Source organism: Corythoichthys intestinalis, chromosome 3 (assembly GCF_030265065.1).
Source record: "Corythoichthys intestinalis isolate RoL2023-P3 chromosome 3, ASM3026506v1, whole genome shotgun sequence".
Lineage (NCBI taxonomy): Eukaryota > Metazoa > Chordata > Actinopteri > Syngnathiformes > Syngnathidae > Corythoichthys > Corythoichthys intestinalis.
Window position 1 is genome coordinate 60,318,127 of NC_080397.1, and position 26,167 is coordinate 60,344,293.

The 26,167-nt window shown below is 41.0% G+C and overlaps 2 protein-coding genes across 6 annotated transcripts in view; both read left to right on the top strand.

Annotated features, from left to right (window-relative positions):
• The window catches only part of ap1b1 (adaptor related protein complex 1 subunit beta 1), a 79,030-nt gene extending 75,671 nt beyond the window's left edge, over window positions 1–3,359 (top strand). For all 4 annotated transcript variants that reach the window (XM_057831279.1, XM_057831277.1, XM_057831280.1 and 1 more), the window contains one exon: window positions 2,405–3,359. In XM_057831279.1, the coding sequence (XP_057687262.1) occupies window positions 2,405–2,479 (75 nt within the window). In that variant the 3' untranslated portion in view covers window positions 2,480–3,359. The remainder of the gene's footprint in view (window positions 1–2,404) is intronic.
• A 14,218-nt stretch (window positions 3,360–17,577) lies between these two features.
• rasl10a (RAS-like, family 10, member A) overlaps window positions 17,578–26,167 on the top strand; it is a 72,231-nt gene continuing 63,641 nt past the window's right edge. Inside the window, exons 1-2 of one of the 2 annotated variants that reach the window (XM_057831286.1) lie at window positions 17,578–17,849; window positions 21,154–21,520. In XM_057831286.1, coding sequence (XP_057687269.1) covers window positions 21,305–21,520 — 216 coding nt within the window. In that variant the 5' untranslated portion in view covers window positions 17,578–17,849; window positions 21,154–21,304. The remainder of the gene's footprint in view (window positions 17,850–21,153; window positions 21,521–26,167) is intronic. The other variant, XM_057831287.1, reaches the window with a different exon arrangement.

Consider the following 26,167-nt stretch of genomic DNA (forward strand, 5'->3'; position numbering starts at 1 on the left):
TACAGAGGCAATATGATACACAATTAGAAATGAAGCAACAAAGATGAATAGATGCAGTTCAAGTCCTGGGTATCCCCTATCCATAAGACCCTCCATGCCGGCAAGGAAAAACTCCAAAAACTCCAGAGTCAATTGGGAGAAAAATGAGAAACCTTGGGGAGTACCACAGTCAGGAGAGATCCACTCCCAGGACGGATAGACAGGAACCCCAGAACGGCTAATGGGAATTAGCAAGCGAAATTATAGTCCGTAAAAATACAGTGGAGTGAAGGTGCAAGAAGAAGTCCCTCTAGTCAGATGAGACGGGGGTAGCAGCGAGGACGTCTATCCAGCCAGGGGTCCGGACAGTCAGGAGGCTGCAGCTGAAAAATAGCCCCTCCTTTTACCGTAATTTCCTGAATATAACGCGCACTTTTTTCCCCCCCAAAATCAACTTGTAAAATCATGGTGCGCATTATAAACTGGTACATGGATGGAGACAGAAATATATATATATATATATATATATATATATATATGTATAAAATATATATACAAACCGATTTTTTTTTTTTTTTTTTTTTATTGACACGGCCACGTTGTGTTGAAGAAACGTATGCGGCAATCCGTTGCGGTACGTGACGTCACCATTTTGTTTCTGTGATACTTCACTCTGATCGGCCAAATTATTTCGTCTGCGTTAAATTCTGCTTTTTTCACTCTTCATAAAGCACAGAATTTAGTTTCTTGAACTCATTTGAGTCAACGTTTATTGCAGCTCCACAACTCGGACCATAACAAACGTAACAACACAGACTTCCTGTGCGTGTCCGTCAACTGTATCTGTCCCTCGGGAAACTCAAACCCAAATAACAATAGTTCCTATTGTTACTGTCGTGTCGACGGCGATGAGCTCTCTCGGATTTTCCAACTTACGTTCTCACTTTCATTTTACCGTATCGATCAATGGAAGAAACATTTATTCATCATGATGAAACGAGCAAGTTATACAGCAGCCTTTAAAAGAAAAGTCATATCTGTTTTGTTTTTTCCTAGATTCTGGTAAATTGAAGAAGTTGTCAAATCATATTACCGTAAATATTGTCAGTTTATGGTAATGTTTTGAACTGCCAAGATGCTATGCTTGTGCTGTGTTTCACCAGTCAGTAAAATGACATTTCTGTATCTGTATCTGTTTTCTTCTATTTATTGGTGCTAAAATTAGGGTGCGCGTTATAAATGGGTACAATAATTTCCCCTAGATTTTACAAGTAAATTTGGGCTGCGCATTATACACGGGTGCGCCTTACATTCAGGAAATTACGGTAGTATATTCTCGAAGTACAATGCCACTCAGTCAGCGAATGAGGCCAGCGGCCGCCTGGTGTAAACATAGGTTTTCTGGTGAAAATTCTTGTGAATAAATGCTTAACTTCCTGAACTCTTTATAGATATGGACATAAAACAGTCTTGATTCTTGGTTAAAAGCAAAAAAAAAAGTGCAGGTAGCATTTATTTTGCGTAAATATTGCCAACTGTGGCTAGACGGTTATGAAAATTAGCCGCCTCCATGTGTAAACAAAGAAGAAAAATGGCTGTAAATAAATGCTTCAATCAGGCATGCATGGTACGAAAAATATATTTACCTTGAATCCTCAAACAAATCACTCCTGAGACAATCCTTCCTGTTTGTATGCGGTACAGCTTTCGTAGTTCTTTAAAAATCCAAGCTTAAATCCGACATGAGCGTGTGCCGTCTTCAGCTATTACTAAATGAAGCCTCTTCTGAAGACAAGAATGTCTTCAGAAGAGGCTTCCTCCTGGGGTGACAGCCATGCACATCAATTTAATGTAGAGTGCGGTGTATGGTCTGAAGACTAACACGCTGACCCCCCCACCTCTTCAATCTCTGAAGCAATGCTGACAGCACTCCTGTAACAAGTCACATGACATTTTGGAGGGAAAATGACAAGCAGTACTCAATTTGGACATCTAGGGATGTACATTTTTTCAAAGGGGTGTACTCACTTTTGTTGCCAGGGGTTTAGATATTAATGGCTATATTTTGATTTATTTTGAGGGGAAGATAAATTTATTATATAAGCTGCACACAGACCACTTTTCATTGTGTCAAAATGTCATTTTTTCAGTGTTGTCCCATGAAAAGGTATACTTAAATATCTGCACTAATGCAAGGGTTGTACTCACTTTTGTGATACACTGTATATCTAAAAATCTGGAATTTTAACAGGGTTGAAGACTTTACCTCTTTTGCATGCACTAGCTCCCACTCACATCCTTCCCCTATAACTTAAGATGAAAGAAATCGGCAAGCTTCTACTACGTATGCACAGCAATACTTGAACAACTTGTGAATGTTCTACCCGTCACTGTGTTGTTTAAGCCTGCTCTTGATCTTCTTCAGGTCTCTCTGAGATGCAGAGCCCCTGAGGTTTCCCAGTGCGTCTTCCAGAGCTATGAGGCGGTGCTGAAGAACTGAGAAACACGGGGGAAAAATCAACAGTAAACACTGACTGGCCGTATGCCGCCATCTGCTTCTCCAGCCCATGGACTACGTCACACTGTCATGCAGTGCAGGACATTCGGGTTGATGCAAACTGTCTGTCTGTATTCATTTTTTGAAGTCATTTATAATTCTTTTCAATGTAATTTAGATTGTATAAATCGTTAGCGCTTTCTAATTTAGCCAGATGATTCCTCATCTTGTAGGGGAAACCTTACGAAATGCTGTATCTGCGTTCACATCACAATCTACTTATTTATTTAGGGTGCTGTGTACTGAAACGCCCCCCAAATATGCTGAAATTCTTGTTACGCATGTGTGAGCTGCAGGTAGGACTTCTTGGCTTGTGTATTTTGATTTCTTTTATTTTGACAGTCATATACGGTCTTTTCAAAGACTGGAAAGCCCTCTGAACTCTATCGTAGTCATTCCGGCCTTTAATTTTTTGTTTTAGAATTGTCTCTGTGTTTGCGTCAAGGCGGAACAATGCGGTCCGCCGAGATTTAGGCTCGGGAGGACTAAGTGTAAATGATGAAGCGGCAGTTCGTAGCGCTGAAGTAATCAGTGTGCATGTTGGTACGGCTGGCGAGGACAGCGCTCAGTGTCTCGCCCTCGTACTCCAAAGATTAATTGGATTCTTTTTTTTCTCCCAGTGACTGCACTGATGCCCTTTTCATCAGCTCTGCAGAGTCTAAGCATCCGTCACCTTTTCTATCGATCGATTTGCAGGTGGCTGTGATGCCGCCGTTGGCAGGGAAGTCTGCTGTTTGAAAACAAAACTAATATTGAATGGTTTTGTTTGGTTTATGTGTGTACATCATCTAAAAGAGAAATATTAAAAGTCTTGATCACTTCTGCTGTGCTGCTTTTTCTTCAGGTGTGTTTCAGTCAAGGGTGTAGGTTTGGGCTCAACATTGGTAAGACGATATAACAGCATAACTTGCATGTACAGTGGGGGGAAAATAAGTATTTAGTCAACCACTAATTTTGCAAGTGCTCGCACTTGAAAATATTAGAAAGGCCCGTAATTGTCAACATGGGTAAACCTCAACCATGAGAGAGAATCTGGGGGTAAAAAAACCCAGAAAATCACATTGTTTGATTTTTAAAGAATTTATTGGCAAATCATGGTGGAAAATAAGTATTTGGTCAACACCAAAAGTTCATCTCAATCAGAGGTTGCGCTAGACATTTTCGTTGTCTGTCATTTTGACTGACAGGGTCATAAAAATCCGGTCATAGTCTATTTTTACCCGTCACTTAAATTTTTAAAATGATAATGATGACATATTCAATAGTATTTAGTATTCATTCATTTTTAATTAATATTGTAACGCTTGCGTGGCGGCGAAAAATTAGACACGGAAGTCGTGGTATTTTTCTCCCTTTTTACTCTGCTTACCGCCAACAACTCCGCCCCCAAAGAAAAAGAGGCAACGATAAAGACCCCAATCACCAACGTCACACAATGATCTTAATTGTGGTTGTCAGCCCAAAATCTTCTAAATATATATTAAATGCATCTTACCAGATATAAAAAGACTACTACATAGTCTGTGGTGATTGTTTGGTGCCCAGATTTCTTGTCGAATTACAGCAGTCCATCTCGCTCTCATCTTCGGGTCACTCAGAATACGGTAGAACTTCAAGTCTCTCCATCTATCTTCTCTGTTACAGCAACCAACCGCCACACACGCCTTCACTATTTTGATTATTAATATTAACGAGCAGAAAAACATGCCGTAATAGGAGGCCTGTATGTAGCTGTAATGTGTAAACATGACGTGCTGACACACAATATGGCGGCTCCGGTCAGGGGGGCGGAGTTGTGACGTAATGTGATTGGGGTCTATACACAGGCGGCAATCTTGTCCACCAATTGGATGACGTGCTGGCACACCGGGTGCACCAATAAGAACCTCGCGTTGATGTGTCAATCACGGTGCCGCCGCCAGACCCCGGTGACGCTACAATATTCTGACAGAAGAGCCAACGACGTCATGCATTAAGAGAGACAATAGCTAATTAATATGCTAACTCGCCACCCTGTGGTCTGGGGTGTGAATTGCAACCTGTCAAAATGACGGACGGACTTCAGTTTTTTCCGTCACCGTTTTAAAAAACCGGTCAACGACGGAAAATATCCGGTTAACGCGACCCCTGATCTCAATACTTTGTTATGTACCCTTTGTTGGCAATAACAGAGACCAAACGTTTCTTGTAACTCTTCACAAGCTTTTCACACACTGTTGCTGGTATTTTGGCCCATTCCTCCATGCAGATCTCCTCTAGAGCAATGATGTTTTGGGGCTGTCATTGGCAGTGTTGGGAGTAACGCCGTTACGTAACGGCGTTATTTTTTCAGTAATAGGGTAATCTAACTAATTACTTTTTCCGCCGTTACAACGCCGTTACCGTTACTGACGGTCAAAAGCGGTGAGTTACTTACTCTGAATAAATTGAAACTACCAGCCGTGTCAAGTCGACTCTCTGCTCTGTTGATTTGTCATCCAAGACTTGGGGTGCGTTCAGGTTCAAGAATAGCGCACGTACTTCTGACTCCAAGCTGTTTGTCCCTGCTCATTCAATTAGACAATGCTTTCCAAAGTTGGTAACGTTTCTGTGTTTGCTACACCTGATGCTAGCCTCGTTTCCATCTCCCACTGTCAGCCAGCAATAATTCTGCTTCCATCTTGAGGACGGCAGACGCTTTGAAGGTGACGTGAATTGTCGGGAAACGAGCCTACCTGAATGCTGCCCCTCGAGAGATGCGATGGAAGTGATTGTGATTGGCTGAGGGTTAGAGTCATGTGTCGTGGTAAGCCAATCAGAGCCAGTGATTTCACAAGCAAACCGGAACAGCGTGTGCGGCAAACACACACGCAAAACAGATGCACAGGGTCAGGATGGCAGAGCATTCAGAAGAAAAATTGCCCTTTAAGAGGTGGAGATATAGACACTATTTCAAGTCTGTCAGAATTAAAGGAAAGAACCTGCATGTAATGTGTAATTTATGTCCCGAGGCAAAGCTTTTGTCGACATCTGTTGTAAGCAATTCAAATCTGCTGAACCACCTAACAAGTTAACTACCTGTCTGTTCTTCTCTATTCCACTGACTCGAATACTGCTCAGAAAATTTCAAATTCTTTCACATACAACAAGTTCTTTTTAAAGTAACGGAAATAGTTACTTTCCCTGGTAAGTAGTTACTTTTACTATAGAGTAATTCAGTTACTAACTCAGTTCCTTTTTGGAAGAAGTAGTGAGTAATGTAACTAACTACTTTTTTAAAGTAACGTGCCCAACATTGGTCGTTGGGCAACACGGACTTTCAACTCTCTCCACAGATTTTCAATGGCGTTGAGATATGGAGACTGGCTAGGCCACTCCAAGACCTTGGAATGCATCTTTGTTGCCCTGGCTGTGTGTTTGGGATCATTGTCATGCTGAAAGACCCAGCCACGTCTCATCTTCAATACCCTTGCTGATGGAAGGAGATTTTCACTCAAAATCTCTCGATACATGGCCCCATTCTTTCCTTTACACAGATCAGTCGTCCTGGTCCCTTTGCAGAAAAATGGCCCAAAAGCATGAGGTTTCCACCTTCATGCTTCACAGTGGGTATGGTGTTCTTCGGATGCAATTTATTATTCTTTCTCCTCCAAACACGAGAACCTGTGTTTCTACCAAAAAGTTCTATTTTGGTTTCATCTGACCATAACACATTCTCCCAGTCCTCTTCTGGATCATCCAAATGCTCTCTAGCGAACCGCAGATGGGCCTGGACGTGTACTTTCTTCAGCAGGGCGACATGTCTGGCAGTGCAGGATTTGAGTCCATGGCGGCGCATTGTGTTACTGATAGTAGCCTTTTGTTACTGTGGTCCCACCTCTCTGTGGGTCATTCACTAGGTCACCCCGTGTGGTTCTGGGACTTTTGCTCACCGTTCCTGTTCTCATTTTGACGCCACGGGGTGAGATCTTGCATGGAGCTCCAGATCGAGGGATATTATCAGTGGTCTTGTATGTCTTCCATTTTCTAATAATTGCTTCCACAGTTGATTTCTTTACACCAAGCGTTTTACCTATTGCAGATTGTCTTCCCAGCCTAATGCAGGTCTTCAATGATGTCTCTGGTGTACTTCGACAACTCTTTGGTCTTGGCCATCGTGGAGTTTGGAGTGTGACTGACTGAGATTGTGGACAGGTGTCTTTTATACCGATAATGAGTTAAAACAGGTGCCATTAATACAGGTAACGAGTGGAGTCTCGTTAGACCTCGTTAGAAGTGAGACCTATTTAACAGCCAGAAATCTTGCTTGTTTGTAGGTGACCAAATACTTATTTTCCACTCTAATTTGGAAATTCTTTAAAAATCAAACGATGTGATGTTGTTTTTTTCCACATTCTGTCTCTCATGGTTGAGGTTTACCCATGTTGACAATTACAGGCCTCTCTAATCTTTTCAAGTAGGAGAACTTGCACAATTGGTGGTTGACTAAATACTTATTTGCCCCACTGTACACTTTTTGCTGGGGATGGGAGATTAATGAGACCAAACAGATTATTGTATGGGGGTCAGGGCTAAATTTCTCACAAATAAGGCCAAAAAAGCGCCCCCGAGTGGCCAAAGCATGGACTTATTTCAACGAAACAAAGGAGAGTACATGGTCTGTTCAGTCTCTGCAATGCCAAGCTTGCAATTCCATACCACGTTGGTCATGAATGAACACCTGAAGTGCCGTCACCCAGTTGTAATTTTGGAAGGCGACAGGAGACCACAAGCTGCCAAATCGTAAGTCCATATAACAACATTTTTTTATTGAAGTTGCCTTTATGTGCGTTATCCGCCGGTGTCAGGCTAATGTAAGCAGCTACGTACTGTATGTCGCGCGTTGCTGCCTCCGTAAAAATCAGCAATATTGAAAGTGTCTTATTTTAGAATCGGTTTTGCAATAGTGTGTAAGTGAGCAGCTGGAGAGGATTTGAGTGGACTCGCTCAATGAAGAATTTTAACTCATTCACTCCCAGCCATTTTCATCGGAGCAAGGCCCTTCACTTCCTGCCGTTTTACTGGATTTTGACTGATTTTGCAAGGCCCACAGAAAATTATCTTCTATTGCTATATAAACATGGAACCCACCAAAAGAAAGATTAGACTATCTTGTTTCAGCAAAAAAAAAGTAAGTTCATATTTTTTTCCATTCTTCAGAAATCAGCATTAGAAAATAGCTTAGTTTGAGCAATTTTCCAATTTCGGATGAAAAAATGGAGAAATTGAGCTTTTTCTGAAAGCATACATTTCAAACATAATTTACTTTAACACAGCTATTTTTTGCTTTAGTGACATCCCAAACATCTGAATAATGTTTTCCTTTTACAAAATAACAGAAACAACAAGACAAATAGCGCTTTTGATAGCAAAGTAACAATTTATTTACACATAACTAACTGAAAGATGACGCTATTGTAGCCACGACAGCCGGTTAAACTTTCCCTCATCGTTGCCTGTCTCAAAAAGATGAATTTTTTTTTAGTCTCTGTGGGCTCTGCTCGCGAGCAGCATTGACTCAATGGCATCTAGTTGTCCCGGTTGTTCTGCTCTGTCGTCCAGCGCCTGGCATCCCGGACGTCCTACCGGTTGTTCTGCTCGGTCGTCCGCCACCTGGCATCCATTCGGTCGCCTTCCGCCTTCATCCCGGCTTTGCGGCTTGGCCGTTCGTTGCCGTTGAATAGGGTTGCGGGTCTTACCAAATGCGCTACTGCCCTCCAGTGGCCAGTTTTATTGCTTTAAAATGGATTTTCAGCTTTGTGCTTTGGAGATCAATTAAATCCCAACCCAGAGATGTCTTTTTTTGAAGAAAAAAAACGTAAAATTTATATGTCTTTGGGACACTGAAAGAATTAAAAATAGAACTTGTTGATACATTTTTGGGAGCAAATGAGTTAATAAAGATGAGCATTTTTTTTGTTTGTTTTTTGTTTGTTTTTTTTGGCCCACTTAAGGCTGTAAGTTGTTTCAGCTAATATATGTGTGTGTGTGCATTTGTAATTAAGTTTTCAGCTACAGTTTTGGAGTTATGTGTGACTGATTTGCTATGAAAAATTGTAAATACGTTAGCATTCGGAGTATTTAAGCTCGCGAACTGTTGTTAGGCAAATTAGGCTAATTTAATCAAAATTTACATATGTTTGAACACCAATTGTTTTGTCTCAAGTGTTAAAATGCGCGTGGTTTTGAACAAAAGTGTGTTACAGCTTTACAAATTATTATTATTATTAAAGTGAAGGAAGTAAAAGGCTTCAAAAAGCACAATTGCCTTGTTTGCTGTCTGTAAAGCTGATCAACTTCACGTTTAGTGAGGAAAATAAGTGAAAGATACGACACTGTGAGGTACAATAAGGTACAGTGCCTTGCAAAAGTATTCGGCCCCCTTGAATCTTGCAACCTTTCGCCACATTTCAGGCTTCAAACATAAAGATATGAAATGTAATTTTTTTGTCAAGAATCAACAACAAGTGGGACACAATCGTGAAGTGGAACAACATTTATTGGATAATTTCAACTTTTTTAACAAATAAAAAACTGAAAAGTGGGGCGTGCAATATTATTTGGCCCCTTTACTTTCAGTGCAGCAAACTCACTCCAGAAGTTCAGTGAGGATCTCTGAATGATCCAATGTTGTCCTAAATGACCGATGATGATAAATAGAATCCACCTGTGTATAATCAAGTCTCCGTATAAATGCACCTGCTCTGTGATAGTCTCAGGGTTCTGTTTAAAGTGCAGAGAGCATTATGAAAACCAAGGGACACACCAGGCAGGTCCGAGATACTGTTGTGGAGAAGTTTAAAGCCGGATTTGGATACAAAAAGATTTCCCAAGCTTTAAACATCTCAAGGAGCACTGTGCAAGCCATCATATTGAAATGGAAGGAGCATCAGACCACTGCAAATCTACCAAGACCCGGCCGTCCTTCCAAACTTTCTTCTCAAACAAGGAGAAAACTGATCAGAGATGCAGCCAAGAGGCCCATGATCACTCTGGATGAACTGCAGAGATCTACAGCTGAGGTGGGAGAGTCTGTCCATAGGACAACAATCAGTCGTACACTGCACAAATCTGGCCTTTATGGAAGAGTGGCAAGAAGAAAGCCATTTCTCAAAGATATCCATAAAAAGTCTCGTTTAAAGTTTGCCACAAGCCATCTGGGAGACACACCAAACATGTGGAAGAAGGTGCTCTGGTCAGATGAAACCAAAATTGAACTTTTTGGCCACAATGCAAAATGATATGTTTGGCGTAAAAGCAACACAGCTCATCACCCTGAACACACCATCCCCACTGTCAAACATGGTGGTGGCAGCATCATGGTTTGGGCCTGCTTTTCTTCAGCAGGGACAGGGAAGATGGTTAAAATTGACGGGAAGATGGATGCAGCCAAATACAGGAACATTCTGGAAGAAAACCTGTTGGTATCTGCACAAGACCTGAGACTGGGATGGAGATTTATCTTCCAACAGGACAATGATCCAAAACATAAAGCCAAATCTACAATGGAATGGTTCAAAAATAAACGTATCCAGGTGTTAGAATGTCCAAGTCAAAGTCCAGACCTGAATCCAATGGAGAATCTGTGGAAAGAGCTGAAGACTGCTGTTCACAAACACTCTCCATCCAACCTCACTGAGCTCGAGCTGTTTTGCAAGGAAGAATGGGCAAGAATGTCAGTCTCTCGATGTGCAAAAGTGATAGAAACATACCCCAAGCGACTTGCAGCTGTAATTGGAGCAAAAGGTGGCGCTACAAAGTATTAACGCAAGGGGGCCGAATAATATTGCACGCCCAACTTTTCAGTTTTTTATTTGTTAAAAAAGTTTAAATTATCCAATAAATTTTGTTCTACTTCATGATTGTGTCCCACTTGTTGTTGATTCTTGACAAAAAATTAAAATTTTATATCTTTATGTTTGAAGCCTGAAATGTGGCAAAAGGTTGCAAGGTTCAAGGGGGGCGAATACTTTTGCAAGGCACTGTACCACTAATGCGACAAAAAAAAAAAAAAAGATTGGAGACAAAATGGCGGACAAGACTCCGCCGTTGGAGAGTCGAAATCTATAAGATAAGTGATTGGGAGGGGTGGAGTGTACACAAATCAGCTCTTTGATCTAGAAACCAGTAATCGTGTGAATCCCTCGTGAGGGTAGGCCCGTCGGCAACCAACCCTACGCTGCCTCATCGCCAATCCCGGCACCGGGCCCCCCACCCGAGCGTGCACAATCACATCCATCCGGCACGGTTTGCCACGGGACCCCCAACGGCCCAGGGCAGGGTTCCCCGGCGGAGCAGACGACACCCAGCCGACACACCGGCGTCCAGCCAGCGACCCGCGACGGAGCGCACTGCGGATACTCTGGAAGAGAAGAGAGGGGAAGGCGGATTCTGATTTCATTTTCGTAAATTTGTTAACTTAAGCATTTCACCAATATTATTTACCAAAATATAGCCGGCACAATAGATGCCTGTTGACCATTTCAAGCCAGACGTGACAAACTGCTTCTTCAGCTCTGCATACAAAGCCACACCACCTTTTCTCGACTTCCACCACATCTTTATTTTCATCCGCAGCTGCCGAGGACACCCTCGTGTCGAAGCCCCCCTGAAAGTCTGTTTAAAGTCAACGCCGCTTTCAGCGGACACAGCAGGGATTTCGACCGCGTTGAGTTAAGATGGACACGAACCCTCCCCTGCGGAATGAAGGTCACATGCTGATGTACTGACTTCCTTGTCTCTTCAATCACTATTGTGACTATTGTCCCTGGTCTGCGGACAATCAATAAGATTGATTGAGTGTTGTAGATGGCTGCCAACAGGGGGCGTCACTAAACTGGACACAAGACTTTTGCAGGGTAGTGATTCGTCTAGTAATCTATATGCAGAGCTGGCTCTAGAATTTGAGCGTGCCATCACCTCTACTTTTTTTTTTTTTTTTTTTTTACTGATGCAAGAATTGCATTTGCATATAGAATTTTAATGTTTGTGTGCACTTATTTCTTTAACCCTTCATAGCTATATATATTGATGTATTGATATGCAGTGCCCAGTTTAAAGTGCATTTGACAGGATAAATAAAAAGTCTTAAATAGCATTAATATGCGAATTAGAATCATATTTTGAGACGATTCGACTATACACAGCAATTTGGCAAAGCTCAGATGACGAGAAATTAGTCTTTTATTCTGCAATTTAGCCCTGCCTGTCATTATAGCACTCTAGCGTCCCCAACAGGAGGATGACGTCGGCAGCGTCACGATTTCATCTGATTTAGAATTCAGCCCATTGAGGGCAAATTATTCAGAACGAGGAAAATGCAACGAGGACAGCAGCGAAATGTCTTTGTTTTAATCTCTCTACTCCAATTTATTCAGTACGACATGGCAAAATTACTCCATAATGATCAAAACTATCAACTTGCTAGAGATGTCCCGATCGACACTGTTTTTACATCTGTGTGATTTTGACAAAGATCAGATTACATTTGGTGATTTTATGCAGAAATGTGAGAAATTCCAAAAGGTTCAGATACTTTTTCATACTATTGTACAAGGGAAACGCGTCTCTACTTACAGAATTTTCAAGTTAAGAAAACGACTTCCAGAACCAATTAAGTCCGTAAGTAGAGATGTCCCGATCGATCGGCATCCCTATCACGACATTTTCAAAGTATCGGAATCGGCAAAAAAATATCGGACATGCCTTTTTTTAATATATATATAGATATATATATTTTGTAATTAAATCGTTTTCTAATTGTATTTAACGTTACAGACATAATGTGTTACACTAGTTTAAGCTTAAGGTAGGGTTATCAAATTTATCGCGTTAACGGCGAGAATTAATATTTTTTTACATTTATCACGTTACAATATTTAACGCAATTAAAGCATGCGCTGCACGACCCACTCAGCATTGTCGCGTTCATTCTATAATGGCGCCGTTTTACCCGTACACTATATAGAGCTAAAAGGCAGCGTAAAATGAGTAGAATGAATTTTGGCAGCCTTTGGAGCCTATTTTTAAATGGCTAAAGCCTTACAAACCTTCTCCCATCGATTAGAATAATCGTGGGAAGCAATGTGGGGAAGAAAGGTAATAGCTGATCTTTTTCTTAACACCCTATGTTCTTTCCCAACGCAGAGAAGATATATCAATTGGTACCACGACGCACAGTCATGGTTGCACTTCCCATCATGCATTTGGGTAGAAGTTAAATGGCTACAGTATCATTTACTGAAAGCTCAACAAATACACTAGATGGCAATATTTAGTCACAATATACAAAGTCACGTTTATCCTTTAAGAATTATAAGTCTTTCCATCCGTGGATCCCTCTCACAGGAAGAATGTAATAATGTAAATGCCATCTTGAGGATTTATTGTCATAATAAACAAATACAGTACTTATTTACTGTATGTTGAATGTATATATTCGTCCAAGTTTTATTCATTTTTTTCTTAATGCATTGCCAAAATGTATATGATCGGGAAAAATTATCGGGAATGATTGGAATTGAATCGGGAGCAAAAAAAAAAGCAATCGGATCGGGAAATATCGGGATAGGCAGATACTCAAACTAAAACGATCGGATCGGGAGCAAAAAAACATGATCGGAACAGCCCTACTTCTTGCACATCCCGAATAATATTTTATGCCACCGGAGTTAGTCAGGCTTCTGTCATTTCCCTGGCCCGGCTTCGGAGAGCCCAAACCAAGCCATGTTTCAAAGTCTTATTCTTGCCTTTCGAAGCGAAAAATCGCACAAAACTACCCCGGGATCATATCACACGGCGGCGAGTTTGTCGATTGTCTTCACCAATCAGAAACCCATCCGGCGGCAAGAAAGTTATAGCTCATCGGACTTGTTCCCCTGCTGCGGGCAGCTTGTTTGCCGGGTAAGCAGCTGGACAAGCCGGCCGACGTCGGAGGAGCACGCAGCTGCCACATGGTCAACACGAATATGGCTTAAAATAATGCTTTACTACATGGCGAAGACATAAACAGTGTGAGAGTGGCGTGCAGCTAACATGACAAGATGTGTCTGAGGGGAACTTTTCTACATGTCCGTTCCTGATCAAACATAGCAAATAGTCCTTTATTTAAAGAAAGTTTGTAGTGTTTACTTTGTATTCATTGTATTCGCGTCCATTTTTAACACAAAGTTGCAATTACTGATGGGGTTGAAAATTTGACAGAACACCAGGCACACGAAGAGGGCAATAAGCTGAGCGCTGTCCTGGTGGGGTGGGAGAGCGGTGTGGGACAAGCCGCCGGTCGTCAGCCGAGTGGCATTCTCGGTGGACTATCGGCCAGAAAATGCAAACCACCTCCATATTAAAACATGTGCAACGATCCCAGTATTTGACAAAATACGATGTTTACTCACTTCCTCGTAAATCCAATGGTCCCACAGTAGTAGGGCTTGTTTAGGCCAATATCCGCGGTGAATGGGTACCTTTTGAAACCCAAAAAGGCTCACACGCCTCTCCCTGGTGCAGCAACAATTTTCTGCAGCGCATTTGGCTGGCGCGATGTGAAAAATAAACGAATGAATCGGCAAAATCAGTTGAATCCGCAGTCCATCTGCATGCTTTCAAGCAATGCTGTATTGTAAGATGCTTACCCGGGTGATGTCACATTCGCATTCCTCCTCAAAACAGGAAGTTGTTCATTTTCGTGGCGCGGGATTCAGAAATTGAATACAGTGCCTTCCATAATTATTGGCACCCCTGGTTAAGATGTGTTTTATAGCTTCTAATACTTTTTTAAAATTTCTAATAATATGGGACCTTAATGGAGAAAAAAAGAAAAATCCAGCCTTCAATACAAGTGCATTTATTCAGTGGGGGGAAAAATCCCTCATAAAGAAATAATTATTTGACATCAAATAATATGTGTCACAATTATTAGCACCCCTGGTGTTAATACTTTGTACAACCCCCTTTTGCCAACAAAACAGCACCTAATCTTCTATAATGTTTCACAAGCTTGATTTTGTGTCTGGTGAACCATTTGTGTGTAGATTTGGCCATATGTTTAGGGTCATTGTCTTGCTGAAAGACCCAGTGACGACCCGTACTTCAGCTTTCGGGCAGAGGGCAACAGATTTTGATTTAAAATGTCCTGGTATTTCAACGCATTCATGATGTCATGCACACTAACAAGGTTCCCAGGGCCTTTGGAAGCGAAACGGCCCCACAGCATTACTGACCCACCCCTATACTTCACAGTGGGTATGAGGTGCTGAGAAGCACCTCATACCCACTGTGCAAAAAGCTCAATCTTGGTCTCCCAGGCTCTCCCAGGCTTCAACTGGGACCGTGTGCTTTGGTCAGATGAGACCAAGATTGAGCTTTTTGGCAACAAACACTCTAATACCCCTTTCCCACTGAAACTAGTGGGTCAACGCGCGTTTTTCCAAGCCGATTCATCCCACTAGCAATTGGCATTTAGCACCTTTCCCATTGACGAAAAAAGCCGTGTCTTTTTTTTTTTTCCACCTGTATAACCCCCACGCCTCCTCAGCCGTGCGTAAGGTGCGTGACGTCACCACGCTAAGGTGCGCTTCGACAAGTGCGACCCAATTAATTCAGTTCAAGGAAGTTAACAATGCAAAGCAACATGGAAGCCTCCTTTCCGTTTGTGTTCTCTGTTTTCATGCTTTTTACTGCCCGCAAAATGGTCGAAATGCAGCAAAGGATCAACAGTGTGCTTGTGCTGAGGCAACGTAGGCGACGTAAATTTTGGTTTGAAATTGAAAGGAGTCGTGTACGTCACAGAAGGAGGAGAAGAGCCTTTGTTTCATCTGTTATGGCTATTGCTAACGCTGCTACACTGACTGTTCGCCGTATGTGGATCCGGGCTAGAGCACATGGTTTTTGTTTTTTGTTATGACTAGGGCTGTCAAAATTATCGCGTTAACGGGCGGTAATTAATTTTTTAAATTAATCACGTTAAAATATTTGACGCAATTAACGCACATGTCCCGCTCAGACAGTATTCTGCCTTTTGGTAAGTTTTACAGTGTACAGTACCACTTGTGGTCGCTTTGCGACATGGTTTATTGTTTTCTTGCCAGTTCAATATGGCTGCACGACGTCTCGGGCTGACGCCTACGTTGTAATGTTGTGCTTATATGATCCTTGGGCAAGATTTGTCCGTAAGTATGGTTGTTGTAAAGAATGTACATATTATGTAAGTAAGCGAAATGTTATATTTTTTGTATGAGACTGTTTTTGTTTATGTTTAGTGAACCTGTATAGCGTGCTAAGCTAACGTTGTTGCTAATGCAATGCTTGTGTACTTTTTTTTTTTTAGTTTTACGACGGTCTAAAGAGGACAATGGTTTGAGGCCATTTTGTTAATAAATCAGATGAAAAAGGAAGAAGTCTGATTATTAAGGCGTCGTTCACTAGCTGTCTAGCTTTGGAAAAAGTAGACGCTTCGGAGTGAGGACAGCATAGACAGATTTAAATGACAGTACAGTGAAATGCCCACTACAGTCCTTAAGTACCGTATGTTGAATGTATATATCCATCTTGTGTCTTATCTTTCCATTCCAACAATTTATTTTACAGAATATATATACAATTTACAGAAAAATATGGCATATTTTATAGATGGTTTGAATTGCGATTAATTGCGATTAATTACGATTAATTAATTTTAAAGCTGTAAGCTGTAATTAACTCGATTAAAAATTTTAATCGTTTGACAGCCCTAGTTATGACGCATCACGTACTAGCCTACGTCACCACGTAGATTAGGGTGTTGACTGTTGACCTGGGGTTTTGCTTTCACATTGCATGGCGATCACAGCCGAGGTGATTTTAACGCGGGTCGCTTGGCGGGTTGATTGACACAGGTCGAGGCGGGTCGCTGCACCTTTCCCACTGCCACCAAAGCCGATTGTCAACGGGTTGACACGGGTTTTTTGGCCAGTGGGAAAGGGGTCTAAGTGGGTCTGGCGTGCTGCCACGAAAGATGCGCATGCTGAAAAGCACCTCATACCCACTGTGAAGTATGGGGGTGGGTCAGTGATGCTGTGGGGCTGTTTCGCTTCCAAAGGCCCTGGGAACCTTGTTAGGGTGCATGGCATCATGAAAGCTTTGAAATGCCGGGACATTTTAAATCAAAATCTGATGCCCTCTGCCCGAAAGCTGAAGATGGGTCGTCACTGGGTCTTTCACCAAGACAATGACCCTAAACATATGGCCAAATCTAACAGAAATGGTTCACCAGACACAAAATCAAGCTCCTCCCATGGCCATCTCAGTCCCCAGACCTTGTTTTGTTGGCAAAAGGGGGTTGTACAAAGTATTAACGGCAGGGGTGCTAATAATTGTGACACACATTATTTGATGTCAAATAATTATTTCTTTATGTGGGATTTTTCCCCCCACTGAATGAATGCACTTGTATTGAAGGTTGGATTTTTCTCATTTTTTTCCATTAAGGTCCCATATTATTTGAATTTTAAAAAAATTATTAGAAGCTAAAAAACACATCTTTTTCAGGGGTGCCAATAATTATGGAGGGCACTGTATTTATTCATGGACTAAAACTTGAAGTTTATTGATAAAAACATTTTGAGAATTGTCCACTAAAACTAGATGAAGACGCACACATTTTGAGACTAAAAAGTATTTTCGTCCAAAAGACTAAGACGAAAACACTGCTACCATCCCTATGCAAACATATGTCCTTGTAAGTAACCAAAATCAGTAGCAACTGAGTGTTCCTGAAAGGGCGCCTGCAATTTCAAATGGTTTTTATAAGCTCCCCAGGCGACCTGCTCATAAAAGTGGTGTCACTAAGTAGTGCCATGGCCATGGTGGGGTTGTGATGGATGGGACTCATCGTCTCTGCCTTGACCGTGGATCCTCTCTTCACGATAGGTCGTGTCCCTCTGCAAGATGATGTGTTCTCCTGCATCTTTGTGACAGCTCCACACTGAATCGAGAGAGAGTCAGAAGAGAGAGAAAGAGAGAGAGGGAGAGGAGAGCACGGCTAGTGCCTTCCTACCCGCAGACGCACGGTGCTCGTCTATCGGATGCCATAACAGAAGCCCCACGCCTGAGTGGATTACCTTTTCTCCTTTTCAAAAATGACTCAAAGCTGACTGAATCTGTCCATAGCGTCAATCTGAGGAAGTGTAATATGTGGCGGTGTGTGTTTTTAGCACACGTGGAACGCGCCAGGACGACGTGTGATGGAGGTGCGTGCAAGCGGTGCATTGTGGGGATGAAGAGGCGATGAAGACACCGAGGGCTCTTCGTCTCGGCCAAGGTCAGGTTGGAGCCTGGGTCTCGCTATGACCACGTGGAGAGCGCTTACGGGTGGGCTCCCACGCATGGGGTCTCACCCTCTAAAAAGCACAACAGTTTGCCCTGCGGTTCTAGGGTATTTTTTTCCGTTTTTTTTTTCTACTTTTAACTTTAACTTTTGCCAGGGGCGCTGGAAGTCACTCACAGCAGGGGGTGCTGAGGATCTTTTTTTAGTTTTTCCCATCCCAAAAAAAAAACAGCCGTGTTGGTCCAAATTTGTCATGCTTACGCGTTTTCTTCGTAAATACACAATGGCAGTAGTACGCATGCTAGATAGTTTACATACTACTACTAGGCTACATAAGCGGAGTTTAAGGAGGGGCCAGGCCCCCCCCGTTGGCCGAAAAGTGTCATTGCATGTAATTGACTTTCCTATATACCGTAATTTTAGGACTATAAGCCGCTACTTTTTTCCATTTTGATACCTGTGGCTTATAGTCTAGTGCGGCTTATTTGTTGATTTTTTTTTTTTTTTTAAGGTAACACTTTATTTGACAGCGGTGTCATAAGACTGTCATAAGATCATCAAAATTATGACATGACACTATCATGGACATTACTGAATGTCATTAAGTGTCATTTGGCAAATTATGTCACTAACTCAATTTTTATCCATCTTGGATCTTTTGCATTCATTCAAAAGTGAGATCATTTGCCGGATAACACTTAATGACATCTGTTATAAGCATTCATGAATGCTCAGGACAGAGACATGTCATAATTATGATTGTGTAATGACTGTCTTGGCACCACTGTCAAATAAAGTGTTAGTAAATACCATAACGAGCAATTGATGAAACAATTGGAACAGAACTGAAGAAATATTTAGCACAGAACATGATTTTTGATTGTTATTTACACCTGTAGCGCTGCAATGCATGCGAAGAGGCATGTTGGATGTCAACAGCAGGTGGCAGCAGAGGTTGACCGTCTCCCCCAAGGGAGCAGTGATGGCTAAATGAAGCTTCTTGAAGCAATAAAGCTTTGCACTAATTGGTTCAAAGTTTAATGATGGTTCATTTGGTCTTATGACAGTCGGTCGTATAATGCCGCTGTCAAATAAGGTTGTACTGGTTAATATCTTTAGGTGTAAATATCCCATGATACAGTGAGGACAGCTGCGGCTTATCTACGAACAAATGCCGTTTTCGTGCCAAATTTGGTGGGCTGCGGCTTATAGTCAGGTGCGCCTTATAGTGCGAAAATTAGGGTATGTATAAAAGTTGTAAAGCATTAACCCCTTAATGCCTGCAATATGAAACAATTGTCAGAGAATCACAAAATTTGAAAAATAAGGTCTTAATGAAACCTTTTTTTCCAAATTTGTAAAAAATAAAATATGTAGGGCTGTCAAAATTATCGCGTTAACGCGCGGTAATTAATTTTTTAAATTAATCACGTTAAAATATTTGACACAATTAACGCACATGTCCCACTCAGACAGTATTCTGCCTTTTGGTAAGTTTTACAGCAAGGCTTTTTGTGCTGTCTAACAGCGAACTCTTGTGGTCACTTTGCGACATGGTTTATTTTTTTCTTGCCAGTTCAATATGGCTGCTCGACGTCTCGGGCTGACGCCTACGTTGTAATGTTGTGCTTATATGATCCTTGGACAAGATTTGTCCGTAAGTATGGTTGTTGTAAAGAATGTACATATTATGTTAGTAAGCGAAATGTTCTATTTTTTGTATGAGACGCTTTTTGTTTATGTTTAGTGAACCTGTATAGCATCCTAAGCTAACGTTGTTGTTAATGCAATGCTTGTGTACTTTTTTTTTTGTAGTTTTACGACGGTCTAAAGAGGACAATGGTTTGAGGCTATTTTATTAATAAATCAGACAAAAAAGGAAGAAGTCTGATTATTAAGGCGCGTTCACTAGCTGTCTAGCTTTGGAAAAAGTAGACGCTTCGGCGTGAGGACAGCATAGACAGATTTAAATGACAGTTGAGTGAAATGCCCACTACAGTCCTTATGTACTGTATGTTGAATGTATATATCCATCTTGTGTCTTATCTTTCCATTTCAACAATTTATTTTACAGAATATATATATAATTTACAGAAAAATATGGCATATTTTATAGATGGTTTGAATTGCGATTAATTACGATTAATTAATTTTTAAGCTGTAATTAACTCGATTAAAAAATTTAATCGTTTGACAGCCCTAAAAATATGTAATAAGCACTCTAATATCTATAACCCTTACTAAATCCTGTTTTTTTTCTCATGGAACCTGCAGATGCATGAGTTGATTTGCATCCATTAGTTTTTTTTTTTTTTGGAAAGGTATTTCAAATTTCTGAATTAGTCTAAAAATCATGCAATTTTAAGTGTATCAAATGTGATACATTTGATAAGAAGGGGTTAAAGCAAACAACAAAAATGAAATAAATGAACACCAAAAAAAAGATTTTTTATAATGGGTCAAAATTATTTTCAAACAGATCATGTGACTAGCACCTTATATGGTCATTTGCTTTGCATATTACTTTAAAAAAATAGGGGAGGGGAATTTTATTTTTCAAATGATTTTTTTCTTTATTTGAAAATATTTTTTGGGAATTGAAGCAACCTTTTTGCGTATTGAATGATGTAGACACAAATGTCCTACCCATAATATGGCCCAAAAACAAAAAGGATGGCTAAAATAGAATAAAAAAACCTTTTCAATTAAAAAATTAGGTGTTCAAATGCAAATATTTGAGTCTCAAATATTTTTTTGCATTCAAAAACTTTTTTTTCTATGATTGAAATTTTTCTTTTTCTTTTTTTTATTTTTATTTTTTTGATTGGAGTGATTTTTTTGTTTGAAAATATATATTTTTTGTTTGAAGCAACTTATTTTTTGATTGAATAATAAAGACACAAATGTCCTAGCCAAAATGTGGCGCAAACGCAAAACAAAATTTCTTCAATCAAAAAAGTTAATTCAATAAAAGACTTCAATCAAAACAAAAATTCAATGGCTGAGTAAAACTACTTTTAGCAGTACATTTTTCTCAAAATGTTACTCAAGTAAATGTAACGGAGTAAATGTAACGTGTTACTACCCACCTCTGCATGTCGACACTTGTACACCACAAGGTAATATCTTAACCTACATGTCCTAAAATTTGATGTCTGTGGATGCCAGGTCTTTATGAGGTTAAGTTGTTTTAATATGTCAAAATATAGTCACATGCTCTATAAAAAATTAAATACCAAATGAACATTTTTTTTAAGTTAATATTTTTGACCTGACTGTATTCCCCTCCATTCCACAGGATGTTATTGCAGAGGACACACATCTGCTGGTTGCATGGATTTCTTGTTCAGCCCTCCAGCCCAGAGCTGTAAATTGGCTGACCGTGACCCAAAAGCAAGAAATTGATCTTAACTTCCGGGTGTCCATGTTGTTGACCCGGGGCACCAGGAATGGTGGAGACGCTGAGTATCGCCGTCATCGGTGCTCCCGGAGTGGGCAAAACTTCGATCATTCGTCAGTTCATCTACAACGACTTCTCGGAGGCGTATACGCCGACTCGTTCCAGATATGTGTATCGACCCTCCGTCATCCTCAACGGGAGCATGTACGAGCTGAAGGTTTTGGATGTCCCGCCGATATCTTCCTTCCCGTCCAGCTCCAGTCAGGTAACGTAGCATTTCCTTTAGGGGACATAAAGCAGTGGTGGGAAGTAAAATGGGCCAATTTGAAGGCATGAACATGCCCGAAAACTCACCAAAATTTGCACATGCATGCGGGTTTGCGTAAATTTGGATAATTTTGCAATGTTGCGAAAAAATGTAACAAATCGGCTCAGTGGCGCCCCATTAAAACTTTCAAAAAGGCCTCTCCTATTTGGGTTTTTCAACATAGAGCGATGAAATTTGGGGAGTCGATACCCAATGCAAAAGTGCTCCAAAAAGTCTCTTGTACCCATTTTCCAAATCCAACAGAAAATCGGGTATTTTGGATTCAATGTGAATTTTTTATCGATTTACAGGGTGCACGTTTCAGGCTGTGTCGCCCAGGGAGTTAGTTGGATCGTCTTCAAAATTGGTGAGACTGTTCAGGAGACATTTGAAATTTTAAGTTATAAAAATGGTGAGTTTTAATTCACGGGCCTGACCTGGGCTGATGCCAAAGTCGGCCATTTTTGGGGAAAAACACCAAATTCAGAAAATGACTAATAACTCCCTGATACAACGTTCAATCTTTGTCATATCTGGCATGTATCCGAGGTATCCGAGCCTGAACACGACTGCATTGAAATATTAGCAATTAGGCCTCGCGCCCCCTGGTGGGGGCAGGAAATGCCCTTTTATATGAGACTGGCTGCTCCTCCAAGGGAAAGATATCAATCTAGCTCAAACCTGCATCCGGGGAGCCTTAAGATGATGTGTTCGGGTGCCTGATGAAAAATGTTAAGGTTTCATTAAAGCAGAGGGGTCCAAACAGGAAAGTGAAAATGACTGTAGCCATTTTGTCTCACCACAAGTTTTGAACAATCATAACTTAGCGGATATACAAGATATCTGCGCTAAACTTCCCGTGCTTGGTCAGAGTCTTACCCTGAAGAGTCCTCTACTGGTCATTTGCATCAACTCTGTAGCGCCAACTTCTGGCAGCAGAATTTACATGCTTGAAAACTTACCAATATTTGCACATTCATGCGGCTTTGTGTAAATTTAGATAATTTTGCAACGTTGCAAAAAACGTGGCGCCCCCTTGAATTTTTCAAAAAGGCTTCTCCTATTAGGTTTTTTCAATGTAGAGTGATGAAATTGGGGCAGTTGATATGTTTTTCAAAACTGCTCCTAAAAGTCTCTTGCACCCATATTCCAAATCCAACAGGAAATAAGGTATTTTGGATCAAATGTGAAATTTTTATCTATTTATAGGGTGCAAATTTGAGACCTTGGTGCCTCGGGAGTTTGTTGGATCCTCCTCAAAATTGTTGAGACTGTTCATGAGACCTATGAGATCTTAAGTTATCAAAATGGTGAGTTTTCATTCACGGGCCTGACCTGGGCGGGGTGCCCAAGTCGGCCATTTTTTTGGCAACACACAAAATTCAGAAAATTACTACTAAAGCCTGAGTTATATTCCCGCGTTGCGGCGATGGCACAGCGACTACGGCGTCATTCGACATTCGATAGTTCTGCGGTGAGGGAACGCGTTGCTCTGTAATTCACCGCCAAGCCACTAGAGGGATGTGGCGTTATGTTTGTACGGTTTTGGGGCATGCTTGTTGACTTCCGCTAGTCGGAGAAAAAATAAATAATGCAAGATGGAACTCTTGAAAGTAAATATTCTGCTCATCAACACTGAATAAATATTGAACATACAAATGTTGAGGGGCAGGCGACCCAGAAGACAGTTTCGAGGCGGTCTGGCCGACTTTTGATGCCGCACAGAGAGTTTTAGACTTGGGTGGAGACCGCTAGCTGTGGCGGCTAGCTTCAAACTGGCGTCGAGCACTGCGTTCAAGGTCTGCAAAGCCCTCCAGCCCGATTTGTTTGCCATGTCCTACAACCAGTCAGTGGAAAGCCATAGCAGATTTCTGTCGTCTATGGAACTTCCCAAACTGCGTTGGGAGCCTTGCTTTTAACGTTATCATAAAAACCACCGAGGCACTCTCAATCATTGACGATGTATCGTGTGTGTGAACTGTCTGTTATTGAAAATTAAAGATCAAAACAACTCTTTTGACGCCGAATCTGTGCTTTATTCTTCATATACTTGAAGTGTGACACGTAAATAAGTCACAGACTCACAGCAAACATATGTACACAATAAATGATGAAGTGCACCAACCAAAAATATGACATAAAGTAAAAAAAAGTTGGCAGTTTTTGGCCGACTGGGTCACCGCTTCGTGTGGCCACTCGATTCCGAACACACACATCTCGGTGGTTCTTCCATTTTTTTTTTTTTTTTTTTTAATGTCTTGACGAGACTTGCTCTTCGATGATACTCCCGTCGGCTTGGTCCGTTTTTGCGTGTAGAAAATAATGTTTGATTTTATTCTACAATGGCGGTGATTTCGCGCTAAACCGGAAACAGCAGTCTGAGCGGACCAATCACAGTCCGTTTTCGCCACGTCATACACGTCTACGTGACGCGAAGGTTAGAAAATTCGAGAGGCGCGCGTCAGGCTACGACGTAGGGTCGTAACTCGGTTCTTCCTTGACGGCGTAGGTCTGACGCGGAAGTATAACTCGGCCTTAACTCCCTGATACAACGTTCAATCTTTTTCATATTTGGTATGTATGCGATGTATCCTAGCCTGAACGCGACTGTAGGCCTGGCGCCCCCTAGTGGGAGCAGGAAATGCCATTTTTCACGAGACGTGCTCCTCCTCCAAGGGAAAAAAAATCAATTGAGCTCAAACCTGCATCAGGGGAGCCTTAAAGTGCGTACGACAGGAGAAAAAGAGTCTTAAATAGAATTAGTATGTGAATTAGAATCATATTTTGAGACAATAACAATATACTAGGGCTGTCAAAATTATTGCGTTAACAGGCGGTAATTATTTTTTTTAATTAATCACATAATTAGCCGTTTGGCTGGCGTGATGCGAAAAATAAACGAATTAATCAGCAAAATCAGCTGAATCCTTAGTCCTTCTCATACAACCGTACGGCTGTATAGTGAAGAGGACTCCTTCTCCCGTACACATCACAGTGCCCTCCTCCTCAATGCAAGACTAAAGCCAGAAGTCTGTCGTTTTCATAGCACGGGATTCAAAAAATTAAACAAAATATATTGATCGCTTTTTCACACATCCAAGTGGTCCATTTCATTCAAGAGCATAAAATACCGCATTATGAAATAAACATGCTTTTTCGTGTCACAGACACTTTAAGACGTGTTTTCAGGTGCTTGATGAAAAATATTAAGGGTTTGGTTCAAGCAGAGGGGTCCAAACAGGAAATTGAAATGACTGTTGTCATTTTGTCTCACCACAAGTTTTGAACAGTCATAACTTGGCAGATATACAACACATCTGCATCAAACTTCCCGTAATTGGTGAGAGTCATACCATAAAGGGTCCAGTAGGGGTCATTTGCTTCAACTATGCAGCGCCAACTAGTGGCAACATTAAGTCACTTATTTTACTTGTACCTGTCCAGTTCTTTTCAGGTTGGTCATTGTAGTTACTAGACCTTTTGTAATACTACATTTTAAGGCCAATGTCCACGTCTCTGTCTGTGCCATGACGACCCTTTGTTCGACATTAAAAGAACTTTTTTTTTCTTGGACTTAGTTTACAGTTCCACGAAATTTGGCACACTTGAATTGGCCCAATTATCAGATTCATTTTGGTTTTCAATAAGGGCATGGCTGCACAGCTCAGTGGCGCCTCCTCTTTTGTAGGACCCTCTTCAATAGGTTTTTTTTCTCCTAGGCATGTGAATGCATTTTTAATCCCCCCAAAAAGAGGCAAATTTCCAGCAAGTTAGGTTGTGATGAGATGATGAGAGGGGGACGATCTGCCACCACCCTGACCTGCGTGCCGTCCGCGTTGCGCCAAACTGCGAGGGCCTGTTCAGTCCTGCTTGCAGGCCTAGTTTATCTTACTTTTGTTCTTCAGTTTCTACTTTTACCCAAGTATGTCTTCAGGACAAGTCTCTTACCTGAAGTTAAGTTTTTTGCCTCAAAATGACAAAAGTCTTTCCCAAAAACATTCTTTAAAAAATGTTCTTAAATATTTGTATTCAACTGTTTTCACTGACATCTGATTTTAGAAGTAATTTTCTGTTAAATAAATTTATTATGAAATGCAGGAGAAATATATAATGAGGTAAATCTACATTTCCTTGAGGGAAAACATAATTATGATTGCTTCCTTTGACGACAGCCCCACTTAAGTGCATAAGACACCAGAAAGCATGTTTATTTCATATTATAAGCAGTATTTCATGTACACTGCTGGCAAAAGTATTGGCACCCCTGCAATTCTGTCAGATAATGCTCAATTTCTCTCAGAAAATGATTGCTATTACAAATGCTTTGGTGGTAATATCTTCATTTATTTTCCTTGTAATGAAAAAAAACTAGGGCTATCAAAATTATCGCGTTAACGGACAGTAATTAATATTTTTGATTAATCACAATTGGGTTTTACAGACACACAGAGGAGATTCAAAAGGATCACATTTCTGTTGCCTAGTGTGCATAAATAAAAGTGTCCTTCGTAACGAATTCTCAGTTGGCAGAAAAAAAATGCAAGTTTTCTTAATGTTTAAATAGTCTACATATTTTTATGATCATTATAAAAGCATTTACACAAC